This window comes from Meriones unguiculatus, chromosome 11 (genome assembly GCF_030254825.1).
Source record: "Meriones unguiculatus strain TT.TT164.6M chromosome 11, Bangor_MerUng_6.1, whole genome shotgun sequence".
Lineage (NCBI taxonomy): Eukaryota > Metazoa > Chordata > Mammalia > Rodentia > Muridae > Meriones > Meriones unguiculatus.
In genome coordinates this window covers 108,567,866-108,581,657 of record NC_083359.1, presented here as the reverse complement: position 1 = coordinate 108,581,657, position 13,792 = coordinate 108,567,866, and the positions used below count along the sequence as shown (strand labels likewise).

Below are 13,792 nucleotides of genomic sequence, written 5' to 3'. Positions count from 1 at the left end.
TCAGAGCACAATGGCCCCTGCCACCAACCCTGACAGACAACCAGGCCCAGGCCCCGTGTGGTCGGTAGTTCTGCACATTCCCCTCTGACCTCTACCCTGTGCTCACACACATACATAGAAAAATAAACGTAACCTATTTACGTATTAAAGAAGAACCCATTCCCATGGTGCCCTCTCCTTGGAGGCAGGCTTATTTCATCATTGGAGGAAGTTTATTCAAGAGCCCCCAATTCCCGATTTACCCTCGTGAACAAAAGCTGGGGAGAACCGCAGTTCCCCAAAGGCTCTCTGCAGAGCTGGAGAGCTATTGGGGACTTGGCGGTTCTGCTTGGGTTCTCTTCGGTTCCCTTGAGCCGCTTGGACATTATCAGATCATTAGTTCACACAGACCCAAATGCTAAGAATGTAGTCAGACCGAGTCTGAGGCCTAAGCCGAGGTCTCTCAGCCTACCTGGTGGTCCCATGGGTGTACTTGTCGGTGTCTTGATTTATGCCTCTTTTGGTTCTTTTATTATGGACATTTTCTCAAACTGTTACAACGTTGGGATCTGGGGCAACCCAAGCCTGGCCATGGCCCCTCATACTGGCTCCAGAATGAACTGTCTCCAGCCCCTCCGGGAGGTGAGAGCTGTGTGTATTTTTCGCTCGCACAGCCCAACAATTGCAAACCACATTCATTCACCTCCCCGCCCCTCCTCCCCCAGGTTAACCAGTCTGGATCTTAGGGGCGGGGGCAGTCTGCGGGCACAGCGGGTAGTGACCTGGGCGGTCTCCGACTCCTGGCTTCCGCACGGGGCACTACAGCCCGGTGGTGGCCCTGCGCACCCACGCGCGGCCCCCTCCCGCGGCTGCGGGGCGCGGCCAGCGCCGGGCACCCGCCCCGAGCGCAGCGGAGTTCCTTGAAGGCCGGCGGCCGCCGCAGAGCCGCCCTCCTCCCCGCCGTGACGCGCGTGCCCCGCAGCGCGCAGCCGCAGCGCCGCCAGCATGCGCGCCGAGGCCCGCGGCGGCCTGGAGCGCTTCCGCAGCGCGGGCAAGGGCCGGGGGCTCCGCGCGCTGCGGCCCTTCCACGTGGGCGAGCTCCTCTTTTCCTGCCCGGCCTACGCCTCCGTGCTCACCGTGGGCGAGCGGGGCCACCACTGCGAGTGCTGCTTCGCCAGGTACGCGGGGGGACCGTGCGGGGCTCGCGCGGGAGGGAGGGGCCACGTGCGCCGCGCTCGGCGGAGCCACGGCCGGCGCCGCCCCACGCGTGCCCGTTTTAACTTGGGCACCCTGTGGTCCCGGGGAGGCCTTCCCGGGGTGGGCGGTTCCCCAGCCCCCAGGGAGCGGTGACTCGATCAGCCAGCGACCCTTCTGGTCGTTCTTGGGGGGGGGGGGTTGGGGCACGCTCATGAGACTGTGCTCCCTGGATGGGAGCGAGGGGGACGAGGTTGCTGGGAGAATGTTTGACCATAGTACATCACACACTTCCTGTGTGTGTGGACGCTAAGCCTTAAGGGAGCTTTGGAGCAGGAAAGTATGCTGGGACCCTCCCCACCCTACCGCATCTCCTCATGTCACAGGCACACTTTATCTTAAAAAAGAGATCGTTTTACTGTTGGGAAACCGAAGCCCAGAGAGGAAGGGTGGCTGTGTGTACCCAGCACTAATTAGGGGCTGGAGCCTGGCCTGCCTCTGAGCGCCACTTCCCACCCACTTCCGTGCTTCCGAAGTTTGCTGTGGTTGGAGGTCGGTCGGAGGTCTGGCTTTAGAGTTCACCCTGTTCCAGGCCCTCCAGGACCCGAGGAAGGGTCCCCGTCCTACTTGCTTTGAAGGCCAGTGTCTTCGTCTTTGAAATGGAGATGATGGTGGGTTAGATTAAGCCAACCTGAGGTTCTGCAGGTACCCCTTGAGGACGGGGCTGAGGCCAGCACTCAACGAAGCTCTCAGCCTCCCAGACCCTTGTGTCTCGTTCTGCAACAAGGCAACAAAAGAATGGACAAAGGCTGAGTGTTAGAGTAATCTCGGCCGGACTCCCCGCCAGAACTGTCTTCCGCTCGAGGGTACCTGGAAAGGACTAGACGCAGAACCATGCGGTGGGCAGCGGAAGGGCTGTATGTGATGTGCCTCTTTGAATTGGTGAGCCAAGAGCTAAAGGGTCATGGCACCACTTTGCGACGTTTGAGTGAAGTGAGCATTGGGTTTTCCCAAAGTTAAAAAGGCTGCTGCGACTGGTTCCTTGATCTTCCGAGCCTCACAGTGGCTGGGAGTCTGCAGCAGTGTGGGTGTCTGCAGAGCGGGTCACCCAGCACACGGGGGCCCCCATCAGGGGTCCCGGTGCTGGCTGGAACAGTGTGCAGCGAGCTGATGTGGCCCTGTCCAGCGCGTAGTGGGGACTCATGGACCTGCCAGTTCTCTCCTCCTGAAATTGAATATGTGCGTTGACAGGCCAGACGTGCCTCCCTGTTTGGGAGTGTCTGGTTGTACACAGGCACGCAAGCCTCCTGGGGTTACAAATCAGTCAGCCTCAGGAGCCCTGCCATTTGTGACAAAGTTTGTGCACTCTCTCTCTCTCTATATATATATACACATACATGTATACACATATATGTACATACATATATAAACATATACATGTATATATAACATTTCTCTATATATACATATGTAAACATGTATGTATGCATATATGTGTATATATATATATATATATATATATATATATATATATAATTTTTTGATTGACGTTTGTTAATGCCACTCACCATTGTCTCAGTTCCTCCTGCAGGGCTGCCTGGGCAGTCACTCCTCTTCCATTTAGCTTATGTAATGTCTGTCAGCCGCCAGAGTCCTTGGAAATCAACTACAATATTGAACGAGAAATAAAACTCATGAGATGCATGCATCTAAAAAAAAAAAAAACAACTTTGTATCTTATGTCATGGTTTCCATTAAATCTGATTAGTTTCGCTAGATGGTTCTAATAGACTGAGTTACTTGGTCTCTTCTTTGCACACGACCGAGGCCTAACCTGTCCATACTTGTTAAAGGGATACATATATGCCTCTGCAGGGACTCAGGAAGAGGAGCATTCTACAAATGGTGGTGCGTGTAGGTCCATGTGCCACAGCCCCAAAGAAAAGCCCCCTCCATCTTTTCTTGTATAGTGAGAGCATTATCATTAAGTTGAACGAGCCGCCTGAGATATCAGGCCACATCTGCCATATCAGAATTTAACTCACTTGGAAGGAAAAAATATAACTTATTCAGGGGCGAGTATATTGTATTAACTGAGAATAACGATAAGTTTGTTTCTATGTTTAGTTTTCCCAGACAGGGTTTCTCTGTGTAGCCGTGGCTGTCCTGGACTCACTCTGTAGACCAGGCTGGCCTCCAGTTCACAGAGATCCGGCTGCCTCTGCCTCCCCAGCTGCAGGGATTACAGGCGTGCACCACCATGCTCTGCCAAAATAGGATTCTTCGTGCCAGGAAAAGTCCCTCCCTCCCCCCGGGGTTTTAAATTAGTGTCACATTTTCTCAGCTTGGTGGGTGGCATTTGGGAAGCTGCAAATCTTGCCTCAGCTGCTGGAAGGCAACTCCTAAAAATATAACTTCAGGTGAGAGCAGTCCCTCTTGCACACACACAAGCACCATGTGTTTATGTCTGTGTTCGGTCACTGCTTAACCTTCTGTCAGGCTTTTAAAGGAGACGCACTTACACATACATGTATGGACCTTCTTTAAACACATATTTCAAACTGAAAATTGAACACTCTGACTCTCGATTTCTTTTTGGCTCGGCTGTAAGCAGGTGTTGACCAGAATATTAATTCTGCCCCCAGGATGGAGGTCTTCCTCTTGGCCTTTGTTCTCTGGCTCCTGGGACGCCGTGTGACAGGGATGGTGTCTGGAATTTTGCAGCAGCGCTCCCTGTGTCTCTCCCACCCCACGTGCTTTAAGAACGGAAGTGATGAAGATGGCCTGTCATGAGTCATTAGACTTTTGCCCTCATGTCCTCAGGTTTATGCCTTAGCAGGGTCCATCTTGCCTCTACCATTGCCTAGCCTGGCAAAATAGGCTTTAGTGGGTTTAAGTAAGGCCCCTGAAATCCTGGTGCTGTTTCTTAAAGTTCTCTGGACGAGATCCTGTCTCGAACCCTGCATTAAAAGAAGATAAGATGCTCAGTGCCCTCTAGCTCCAGCTATTCTAGAATGTTCTACAAGAATATGAGGAAATGAGGCCTGAAACACCCTCAAATCATCCATGATTTCTAGATGGGAAATCGGGCATATGCCATAATAAGGATTTGCCCTCCTCTGTTAAGTCCGTGTTCATTAAGTGGGTAGTAAGACGGAAACACAGGCAAGGGGTGTCCTCTAAAAGTGACTCTTCAGAGTTGGGACAGGTGAGTACGGCACAGGCCTGGAATCCTGGCGCCTTGGGGGGTTGATGCAGAAAGAGTGCAAGTTACAGAGCAAGCTCAAACTAGGAAAGGTCCATGGGGACACTGCTCGGGGCAGGGGCGTGCAGAGCCCAGTACTGCAGTGGGGGTGTGTCCGTCTGTTTCAGGCAAGCGGCTCTTGGGCTACTGGTCCATTGATTTTTAGGGAGGGCAGAGCAGGCTCCGCTCTAGAGAGACTGTCTTCCTGGCTGCTCCTCTACCCTGATGGCTGGCTGCGGGCAGTGGGTCCCCTACCTGTCAATTTACCCCTCAGGCGTCCGCCCTGCCTAGCTGGCGGACCGGGAGAGTGAGAGTCAGGTGCCCTGTCACACTGTAGCCCATGTTGTGAAAGGAATGCTGTAATTCCAGGAACGTGCTATGCCAGGTGGGGGGGTTCAACCTGAAACCTGCCGTTCTCTTGAGTCTTCCAGAACAGTAATGGGTTTTCACGTTCTCCTGAAACCCAGTGTCCCCGTTACACTCACATAGGCAGGGCTCCTTGAGAAAGCATCTTACCACTGCAGAGTTCTCACACAGCGTGTGTGTGTGTGTGTGAGTGATCTGTCTTCACACACAGCAGAAGAGGGAATTGTATCTCACTGCAGGTGGTTGCTGGGAACTGAACTCAGACCCTCTGGAAGAGCAGCCAGTGCTCTTCACCACTGAGCCATCTTTCCAGCCTCACACTGTACTTTTTAGCATGAGATTAGACAAGCATTTAGTAAGAATGAGAGAAACAGAAATTTCCACTTTAAAAGGTCACCAGGATTCCTGTTTCCTCCCTGGGTCATACCTTGATTCTTCCAGGGTTGGCTGTTAAAGTCAAACCTTATCCTTCTTCAGATTATGGTATGTGTGTGCGTGTGCGCGTGGTGTGTGCGTGTGCGCGTGGTGTGTGCGTGTGCGCGTGGTGTGTGCGTGTGCGCGTGGTGTGTGCGTGTGCGCGTGGTGTGTGCGCGTGGTGTGTGCTTGCACTGGCTCGCGTGTGCACTCATACGTGCATATGTGTATGCATGTGCTCTCTCGCACACAGGTTCTGAAGCCAAATCTGCCTGTTCTCCTCCTTCGCTCTTGCCTTGACAGGCGGAAGCCCAATGTCTCCGCAGGGTGGCAACCCCCAGTCCTTTTCCTGGTTTGTTGTTTTGTCTGAGACAGGGAGGGCTCTCTGTAGCCTTGGCTGTCCTGGAGCTCGCAGAGATTGCCTGCCTCTGCTGGGTTAAAGGCCAGTGCAGCCCTCATTAAAAAAAAATTCTTCTCAGTTGCCCAGGCTAGCCCTGAACTCTCTCTCAAACTTCCAATCCTGCCTCAGCCTCCTCAGTAGCTGGATTGCAGACCCAGCCACCATGCTGAATGAATTATTTGTAACATGTTTTACAGTCAGTTGGTTTACCAGTCTTTGTATCTCAGGCAGATATTGGTGCTTTGGGATAGGATTTAGAGCTGCATGCATCCTCTGTGTAGACCATTGCTGCTTGATGGAGTGCTTTAAAGCTGCATGGGGGGAGCCACACAGCTCCCTCCATCTCTGCTCATGTACCTCACCTCTCCGTAAGAGCAGGACAGCATCTGTGAGAGGCCTCTTCGTTTGTTTATTTCATTTTCAGGACTTCTCTGTATAGATGGGATTTCTCACGTATAGCTTTGCCAGGAGGCCTCCGGTGGCATTCTTGTAGGACAAGCACATTGCTCACTTCTGGTTGAAGGTTCTTTAAAAATGCTTTTTAAACAGCTCTCTAGTTCCTCTGTGAAGGCCCAGGCTGGGGCTGCAGCCTGAGTGTGGCCTGAGAGAAGCTCAGGACTGATGAGAATTGTCTGTTTTAGAATTCAAAGAGGTGGAAATGCCTGGAAAGTGTCTACTGTATTTCGATGTTTCAAGCGTCCCCTCTTGTGCAAAGGCTGATTGCTTCTTTCTCCTGTTACTATAGAAAGGAGATATTATCACTTTTCAGCCAACTTTCTTTCTGCCTTCCCCAGCGCCTCGGATGGATTCTGTGCAGGCAGCCACAGCGCCTGTTCCAGTCTCTTTCATCTGCTGCACAAAGCCACGCTAATTTTTACAAAGCCTGTTTCCTGCCTTGCAGAGACAGCCCTTTGGCCACCTCTTTGAACTAATGTGTGTCCTGATCCTCCCCTGGAACTGACCAGGCCTAGAACAGGCATCTGCTTGTGCTTGGCTGAGTTCGCCCTTGCTTCCCTGGGGAGCCTGGCTGTCTTGTATCCAGGCCTGCCCTCTCTGAGGCTTGTGGGAGGCTGCCAAGCCCAGGCCTCTGTCCCTCTCAGGGACCTGGGACGCTCTGCATCCTAAGGGTCCCTTCCCACCCACATCTGCAGCTTCACATCTGTGGGTTCTGAAAAAACCTGCACTAGTTTAGGGGTGCAGTTCTCAGGCAGGGAATTGACTGAAGTACCTGTCTTTTCAGGCTTGAACCCCGACCTTGGCCTCATTAGCTCTCTGAGCTGTCACAAAGCCACACACCTCACTTTGTGTCACTTCTGCTGACTCCCTGCCTGCCACCCTCAGAGGCCTCCTTTTCAATTGCAAAGGCGTTCACAGGGACACAATAGAACAGAAGGAAACCCGGGCTCTTCAAAACTTCTTGGAAGGATGGGAATATGCAATTTAGCGGGAAAATAATACCAAAAAAAAAAAATGTCTTGAAGGTTCTAGAAACAAGTCATCTTTTCAGGGCACATGCCAGCCGAGGATCCAGCTGTGTCTCCTCAAATCTTCAATCAGAAATTTAAAAATAGAGCCCAGCTCCTCGTGCAGATTTATTAACATAGAACCCGGTGACTCTCGTCTATGAAGTGGCAGGTTGCATTATGCTGTTACAGGGCACTGGGTGAGCCCTTCTGGGAGAGAGCGCATCCGAAAATTCGTAAGGCCTTATTTTGAGCAAGTTCATAGCAAATTGAAAGCTTACCATTAATAACAAGGATGTAGACTCTGATTCCTGGGGTGCATTGGTACCTGGAGGACAGGAGGACAGGAATCGCCCCAGAGGAGAGAGAAGGGTGCTCTCAGGAGAACTGCTTTTCACACCACGGCTTTCAGGCCAGTCCCAGAGTGTCCAACGGTAGACTAGTGGGAAAAATTGTTATATCCTGGCACTAGACAGAAGTTGTTAAAAATTCTGCGGGAAAATGAAAAGTTCTGGCGCTGGAGAGATGGCTGGGTGGTTGAAAGTGCTTGCAGCTTTTCCAGAGGACTCAAGTGCAAATTCCAACACCCAGGCTGGGCAGTTCATAGCGGCCTGTAACAACAGCTTCATAGGGGTATGACGCCATCTTCTGGCCTCCCTCTCTCTCTCTCTCTCTCTCTCTCTCTCCCTCCCTCTCTCTCCCTCTCTCTCCCTCTCCCTCTCCCTCTCCCTCTCCCTCCCCCCCACCTGTGCCTCCCTCTGTCTCTCTGTCTCTCTCTTTCTCTCTCTCTCCCATGCATGCATGGCATTCATGATACACAAGTGGATTGGAAGTACCTTTTCAGAGACACGGTCCTGCTTTGCTGATAGTTTCCGTGGTGACATTCCTGTGAGATGTACTTCTCGTGAGCCTGGACAGTCGTACCTGTCACTTCCCAAACCTACAATGATAACTTCAGATGTCCTTCAAGCCTCCGAGGTTAGGGGCTTTAGTTAGTAGCCGCTAAGTTCTCAGAGAGTGTAAACTGTGGCTCTTTTTTGCCCCACACAACAGTACATTTCTGAAGCACTTACAATGGTATACATACCCAGAAACGAATGGGAAGAAACCAGGATACTCCAGTAGACTGTTCTAGTGTTGACACAACACAGACTTCACCTCAAGGGGCGTGAAAGACAGTGCAGCTCCTTTTAAAGGATTTTTAAAGTTGAGAGGCGGTGCCTGTGTCGGGAGGACCGCCTGCAGGGTGCTGGAGGGGCAGCTCTCCGCCCAGCGCTGTCGTGTAAGGCCCCTCTCCCTTGCCAGCAGTACACCCGAACTTTTCTAGACAAACCCCCCCCCCGAGAAACTGCGTTTATGGGGAAAGGACCCATCCTGAGCCCCTCGGGCCATCCCGGGCCACTGTTTGTTTCACCTCACTAGATTAAGCTTCTCTCGGACCCTCCCGGAGCCCCGTCCGTTATCCCTCTTATAAAGTGAGCAAAAGAGAGAAGTGGTGTCTTAGCAACCTTCAGGATGTAGGAGAACCAGCTGCTGTGTATGGCAATGCCAAGATAGCTGGCCACTCACTCTCCCCTGAGGCACCTGTACTCACACTCGGGTACACCCTACCACCTGCAGATTTCTTCAAGACTCTCACACTCAGACGCCCAGGTGTGGCTCACAGTCCGCTGCACACCTTTCTCTTCTCCCGCATGCTTAAGCCTGTGTTTGAACAACTTTAACACAGTCTCCAGTTCTGTATCATGGGCTGGATAGTCCTCAAATTCTTTTCAGCATCTACGCTGTGAGTCCTGAGTTGGCCTGAGTTGAGGGATTCCTCAGGCTGCTGAGGGCAGCCCATGTTCCACGCAGAACAGCATGCTCTCATTCCAGCAGTGCGGGAGACTTGGGATATTAGTTGCTGCCTCATGTCCTAAATATTCTCTGTCTCCCCCAGAGGAGTCTAGTCAGACTTTTAACAAGCCTCAGAACAAAGCTCGAGCTGAGGGGACCGGTCAGCCGCCTCTGGGAAGAGGCCCCTGCTGCGCCTGGGTCCTGATTCACCTTCACCAGCCTCGTGTATTAAAGCAATGTGGGCAGCATCTTTCACAGTCACACAAAACCCTGCAGCCCGAGCGCTGTCCCGGTCCCCTGACCAGGACTATAATAGGGCCATGTCACAATTCCTCCCATCTTTGTTCCTTGCCCACAGGACGGCAGGCCTTGCTAGCGTGAGCACCCTCGCCGGGACAGAGCTGACTTTGCGTCTGATTGCCTTATTTCAGCCTGGTGAAGCTGTGGCTCGCTGCTACCCTCTCGCCTTTTCTCTTTGTCAGCCGGCCAGGGCCGCCTCTGTCAGGTGTGTCACACATTAGTTGAAAAGTAATTGTTATTGCAGGCCCCCTGAACGCCACTGTCCATTCCCTCCGTGGCCAAGCTGGGAAAGCGTTCGTTTGAGCAGCAGAAGGTAGAGGGGAGACCAGCACCACCTGTGGCACCGGCTAATTAGCAGGCTTGTTAATTACCAGCCTCACTTGTTGATCTCCGTCGCTGTGGCTTTTAGAAGCAAGAGGAAAACCACTGTGTATCTGCTCCCTTAGAAAGTGACAGAGCCTCTTCCACGCTCTGTTCCTGTCACTCATAATCGAACACTTGCATTTTCTGGTTACATTTCATTTTTCCCCTTTGTAGATAGTTTATGAGCCTTCTGCTCATAGCAAGTCATATATTTGCCCATAAAACAAAGGCTTCAGAAACATCAGTTCTGTAGCTATGATCTGAGTGGGTGTACTGAAGATATTTTGGTAGTTGATATTATTGTAAAAAAAAAAAAAATACAAAAGCACAAAAGAGTCTAATTAAAGGGCCTGCATAATGCTTAGTATTTACTGAATATTTACCATGTTCTAAGCAGGGTATCCAAACTTTGCATGTTTAATTCTCATATCGAACCTTCGATGTCCCAACTATATATTCATGTCCCGTAGTGGTGGAAACAAGATCAGAAAGTATTTTTGCTTTCCTGCAGCCTCCATCCCATAGCCTGCGAAGCCCCAAAGAAGGTGAGGTGCTCCAGCGGGGTGGAGGGAGAGTGGGTTCATCCTGTGTGTGGCTGGAGAATCAGAGCAGGGGAAGAGGCTCGGGTTTTCTTTCTGGAAGCTTACACTAGCTTCTAGAGTCCTTTCTGTAGTTGTTGGGCAGCCCAGGCCAGGTGCTGCGTGCTTATGTGAGCGTTCATCAGCAGGACAGCTAAACACCCTGGTCCCTGCTGTGGGAGTCACTAAGAAGAGCTGCACCCACAACTGAGTTCCTGTGCAGATAAGCTGCCCAATCCCGCTGTCTGAACACAGGGCAGCTCTGCCTTCTAGAAGCATGGTAGCATCTTCTGGAAAACTGGGGGGGCTGGAAGGGGCTCAGTTGAAGAGTGAGCCTAGTATGCAAATATGTGAAGCTGTGGGTTCAGTCCCCAGCACAGGATAAGTCGGGGCAAATTTGTAACTCAAGCACTAAGAAGTTCAAGGTTATCCTCAGTTACATTGCAAGTTGGAGGCTTTCCTGTAGGCAAAGACACTTGCCACCAAATCTAACAACTTGAGTTTGAACCTTAGGACCCACAGAGTGGAAGGAGGGAACCAACTCCAGTGAGTTGTCCTTTGACCTCAACATGCACTGTGGCATGAGCTCCCTCCCCTAAGAATATATCTCTAAAGTCTTGGCTCCAGCACAGAGCAGTCACAGCATTGGTACTTCCTCTGCAGTCACAGCCAGGGCTCAGGACCAGGAGAGGTAATTGGTGACTTGCTCATGTAACTAGCTTCCTTTATTGTTGGATTTTTACAGAGATTCGGGTGTTTTGTTGTTGTTGTTGTTGTTGTTGTTTTCTGTTGTTTGTTTGCACCTCTGGACTTTTTGGATCAGGTTGTGTCTTAGGGTTCTATTGCTGTGAAGAGACACCAAGACCATGGCAACTCTCATAAAGGCAGACATTTATTTGGGGCTGGCTTACGTTCAGAGGTTTAGTCCATTGTCATCATAGCAGGAAGCCTGGTGCATGCAGACCGACATGGTGCTGGAGGAGATGAGGGTTTTATATCTGTATCCACAGGCAACAGGAAGAGACAGTGAGCTGCTGCGCCTGGCTTGAGCTTCTGAAACCTCAAAGCCCGTCCCACAGTGACATACTTCCTTTAACAAGGCCACGCCTCCTAGGAGTGCCCTTAGTTCTCTGTGGGCCTCTGCGGCCATTTTTATTCAAACCACCACAGGCTACTTACTTCAAGTCAAGTTTTAGCACCATGTGTTCTTCACACCAGGCTTATCTCATTTTTTGCCTGCTCCTGTGGTGGAGAGAGGCCCCGTGAAGACTCCTACCAGTTATACTCAGGCACTCACAGGCTCACCTCCTGGCTGTCCATTTCTCCTAAGCACATGTACCTGCCGCCATAGTGCAGGTTCTAGCTCTGTCAGTTCTGGGTTAAAGCTCAGCCATGAGACTTTGTTTTTTGTTTTTTGTTTTTTTTCTTTCATGTGTGTCAAAGTCGGCTTTTGTCAACTAGACACAAACCTAGCAAACTGGAGAAAAGGGAATCTCAGTGTGGGGCTGCCCACACCAGACTGTACTGTAGGGAAGTCTGTGGGGACATTTTCTTCATTGATGGTGGGCTGGGCCCATGTGATCCCTGGGCGGGTGGTCCTGCAGTCTGTAAGAAAGGTCTCTGAATAAGCTAAGGAAAAGGGGCCAGTAGTTCATGGCAGTCTGCCTCAGTTCCTGCCTCGAATTCCTGCCCTGGCTCCCCTTCACAGTGGACTGTAAGTTGTAAGCCAAATAAACCCTTTTCTCTCACAAGTTGCTTTTGGTCTGTGTCCTATCCCAGCAGCAGAGAATCTCCCTAGGACTGTGTGTGAGTGCGTGTGTGCGTGTGTGCGTGTGTGTGCGTGTGTGTGTGTGTGTGTGTGTGTGTGTGTGTGTGTGTGTGTGCTCACACACGCTTGTGCAGGTGCAGTTACCCATGCATTTGCACATGGAAGGCAGAAGAAGGTGGTGTCTCCTATCACACTACCCCTTTCCTTTCTTTTTTCTCTTGGCCTATTGGCTGGATGGCCAGTGATCTCCCAGAATCCACCTGTCCTGTTTCCATGCCCCTCAGTACTGGGTTACAGCCGTGCCCCACTTACCTGGTTATATGGGTTATGGGGATGTGAGCTCAGTTTGTCATGTTTGCAAAGAGGGCACTTTTTGACCCCCTTTACTATAGACGTTTGAAGAATCTGTGTGTGTTTCCACATGGGGGAACAACTGAGTACCTGTTTGCAGTCGCTGCCTGGCCTTTCCCAACCCAGGTTCTCCAGGTCGACATTTCTTCCTAAACAGCAGCCGGCAAAGTGGCTGGCTTCCCCTTCCTGCTATGGAAGCAGCTCGCTCGATCGCCACCTTCAGAGCGGGAAGCAGGATGTGAGCAGGAGATAGTGGTGAAAGCAGCTCGTGTAGGAGCAGGGAGCAGGTTTGGTGTGCATGCTCCTGGCCGTTGCTGGGGACATGGCTCAGGATGCTGGGCCCCAGGCAGCAGGCCAGTGTCCTGCGCTGAACAGGGAGGGCCCAGGTCACAGAGTGTACATCAGCCACTGTTTGCTTCTCGTCTGCTTCAAATCACATGGATCCCCTTGCATGGCTGGTTGAGACCTGCCTTGGGAAATGGGATTCCACACCAGCACATCTGTGGGGTGGCAACGTTAATGGCGTGCCATTGAGCTAAGCTCCTGTGCCAGCCAGAGCAGAAGACACCACCCTTGTTTTGTTGGTCCCAAAGCTTCTCCAACACAGTCTTTTCCTGTGGTGTGTCCCGGACAGGTGTCCTGTGGAAAAGTCTTTCTCTGTGTGTGGCTTGTGAATCTTTAAAATTTTATACAGTTCTTTGGGTTTGGTGGGAGGGGGGATAGATTGGTGAGAAAAGTTATTAATTTTTATCAAACTGTCAAGGAGGAAGGTCTCTGATGTTTCTTGTTACAAGACAAAAACAATAATAGGAGGGTACCCTCCCAGTTGTAGCCACTCCAGGCAGGAGTCTTGGGTGCGCGTTCCTTGGTTGCACTCCATTTCTGTTCCTGGCCCTTGGCATCACTCCCAGGTCACAGCACTCGCCAAGGGCTGCCATGTCACTTCACAGTTGTGTTTGAGCGCCCTCTGACCTCTTCAGCCGTTGCGTGAAGGGCAGGCAGCCAGCTTCTCAGCTGCTCTTCCCTGTGAAAGGGGCCTCAGGTGGTTCAGGGCAGAGGACTCACCCTGCTGCATTCGTGGGCTCCTGAGCCGCCACAGCACATAAGCTTTGGGTTTCTCAGTGTATCTCAACACCAAGACATCTTTTTCTCCCTCATGTCTTCCAGCCAGTCCCTGGAGTCAGGCACTTTTCTGCATGCTGTAACAGTCAGCTTAGTTCTCTGGCTGGCGTCCCAGGGTCCCTTTCTCTGTTAGGGAGGAACATGGCCCCTGCCCTGCACCGCTGAGAAGCAGGGAAGATGTCGCAGTGCTAAGATGAAGATCTCTGTGAGGCGCCAGCTCTTCCGGCCTGCAGAGGTGGTTAGAGGAGGGAGGTCTGACAGACACTGCAGTACTGGACGCCCCTCCCCTCCCCAGCTCTGGCAGGACTGCCTTTGGCATCAGTTTCCCTAGTGACAGTTTGACAACAGGTTTCTTTTATGGATTTTGCTCTGACTTATTTGATAGAGTCATTCCTTACTTTAGAAAAAAAATTA

At 51.6% G+C, this 13,792-nt stretch overlaps 1 protein-coding gene across 1 annotated transcript in view; it reads left to right on the top strand.

Moving 5' to 3' along the window:
• Nucleotides 1-786: 786 nt before the first annotated feature.
• The window catches only part of Smyd2 (SET and MYND domain containing 2), a 41,682-nt gene continuing 28,676 nt past the window's right edge, over nucleotides 787-13,792 (top strand). Inside the window, exon 1 of the mRNA XM_060364908.1 lies at nucleotides 787-1,157. Within this exon, the coding sequence (XP_060220891.1) occupies nucleotides 985-1,157 (173 nt within the window). The 5' untranslated portion in view covers nucleotides 787-984. The remainder of the gene's footprint in view (nucleotides 1,158-13,792) is intronic.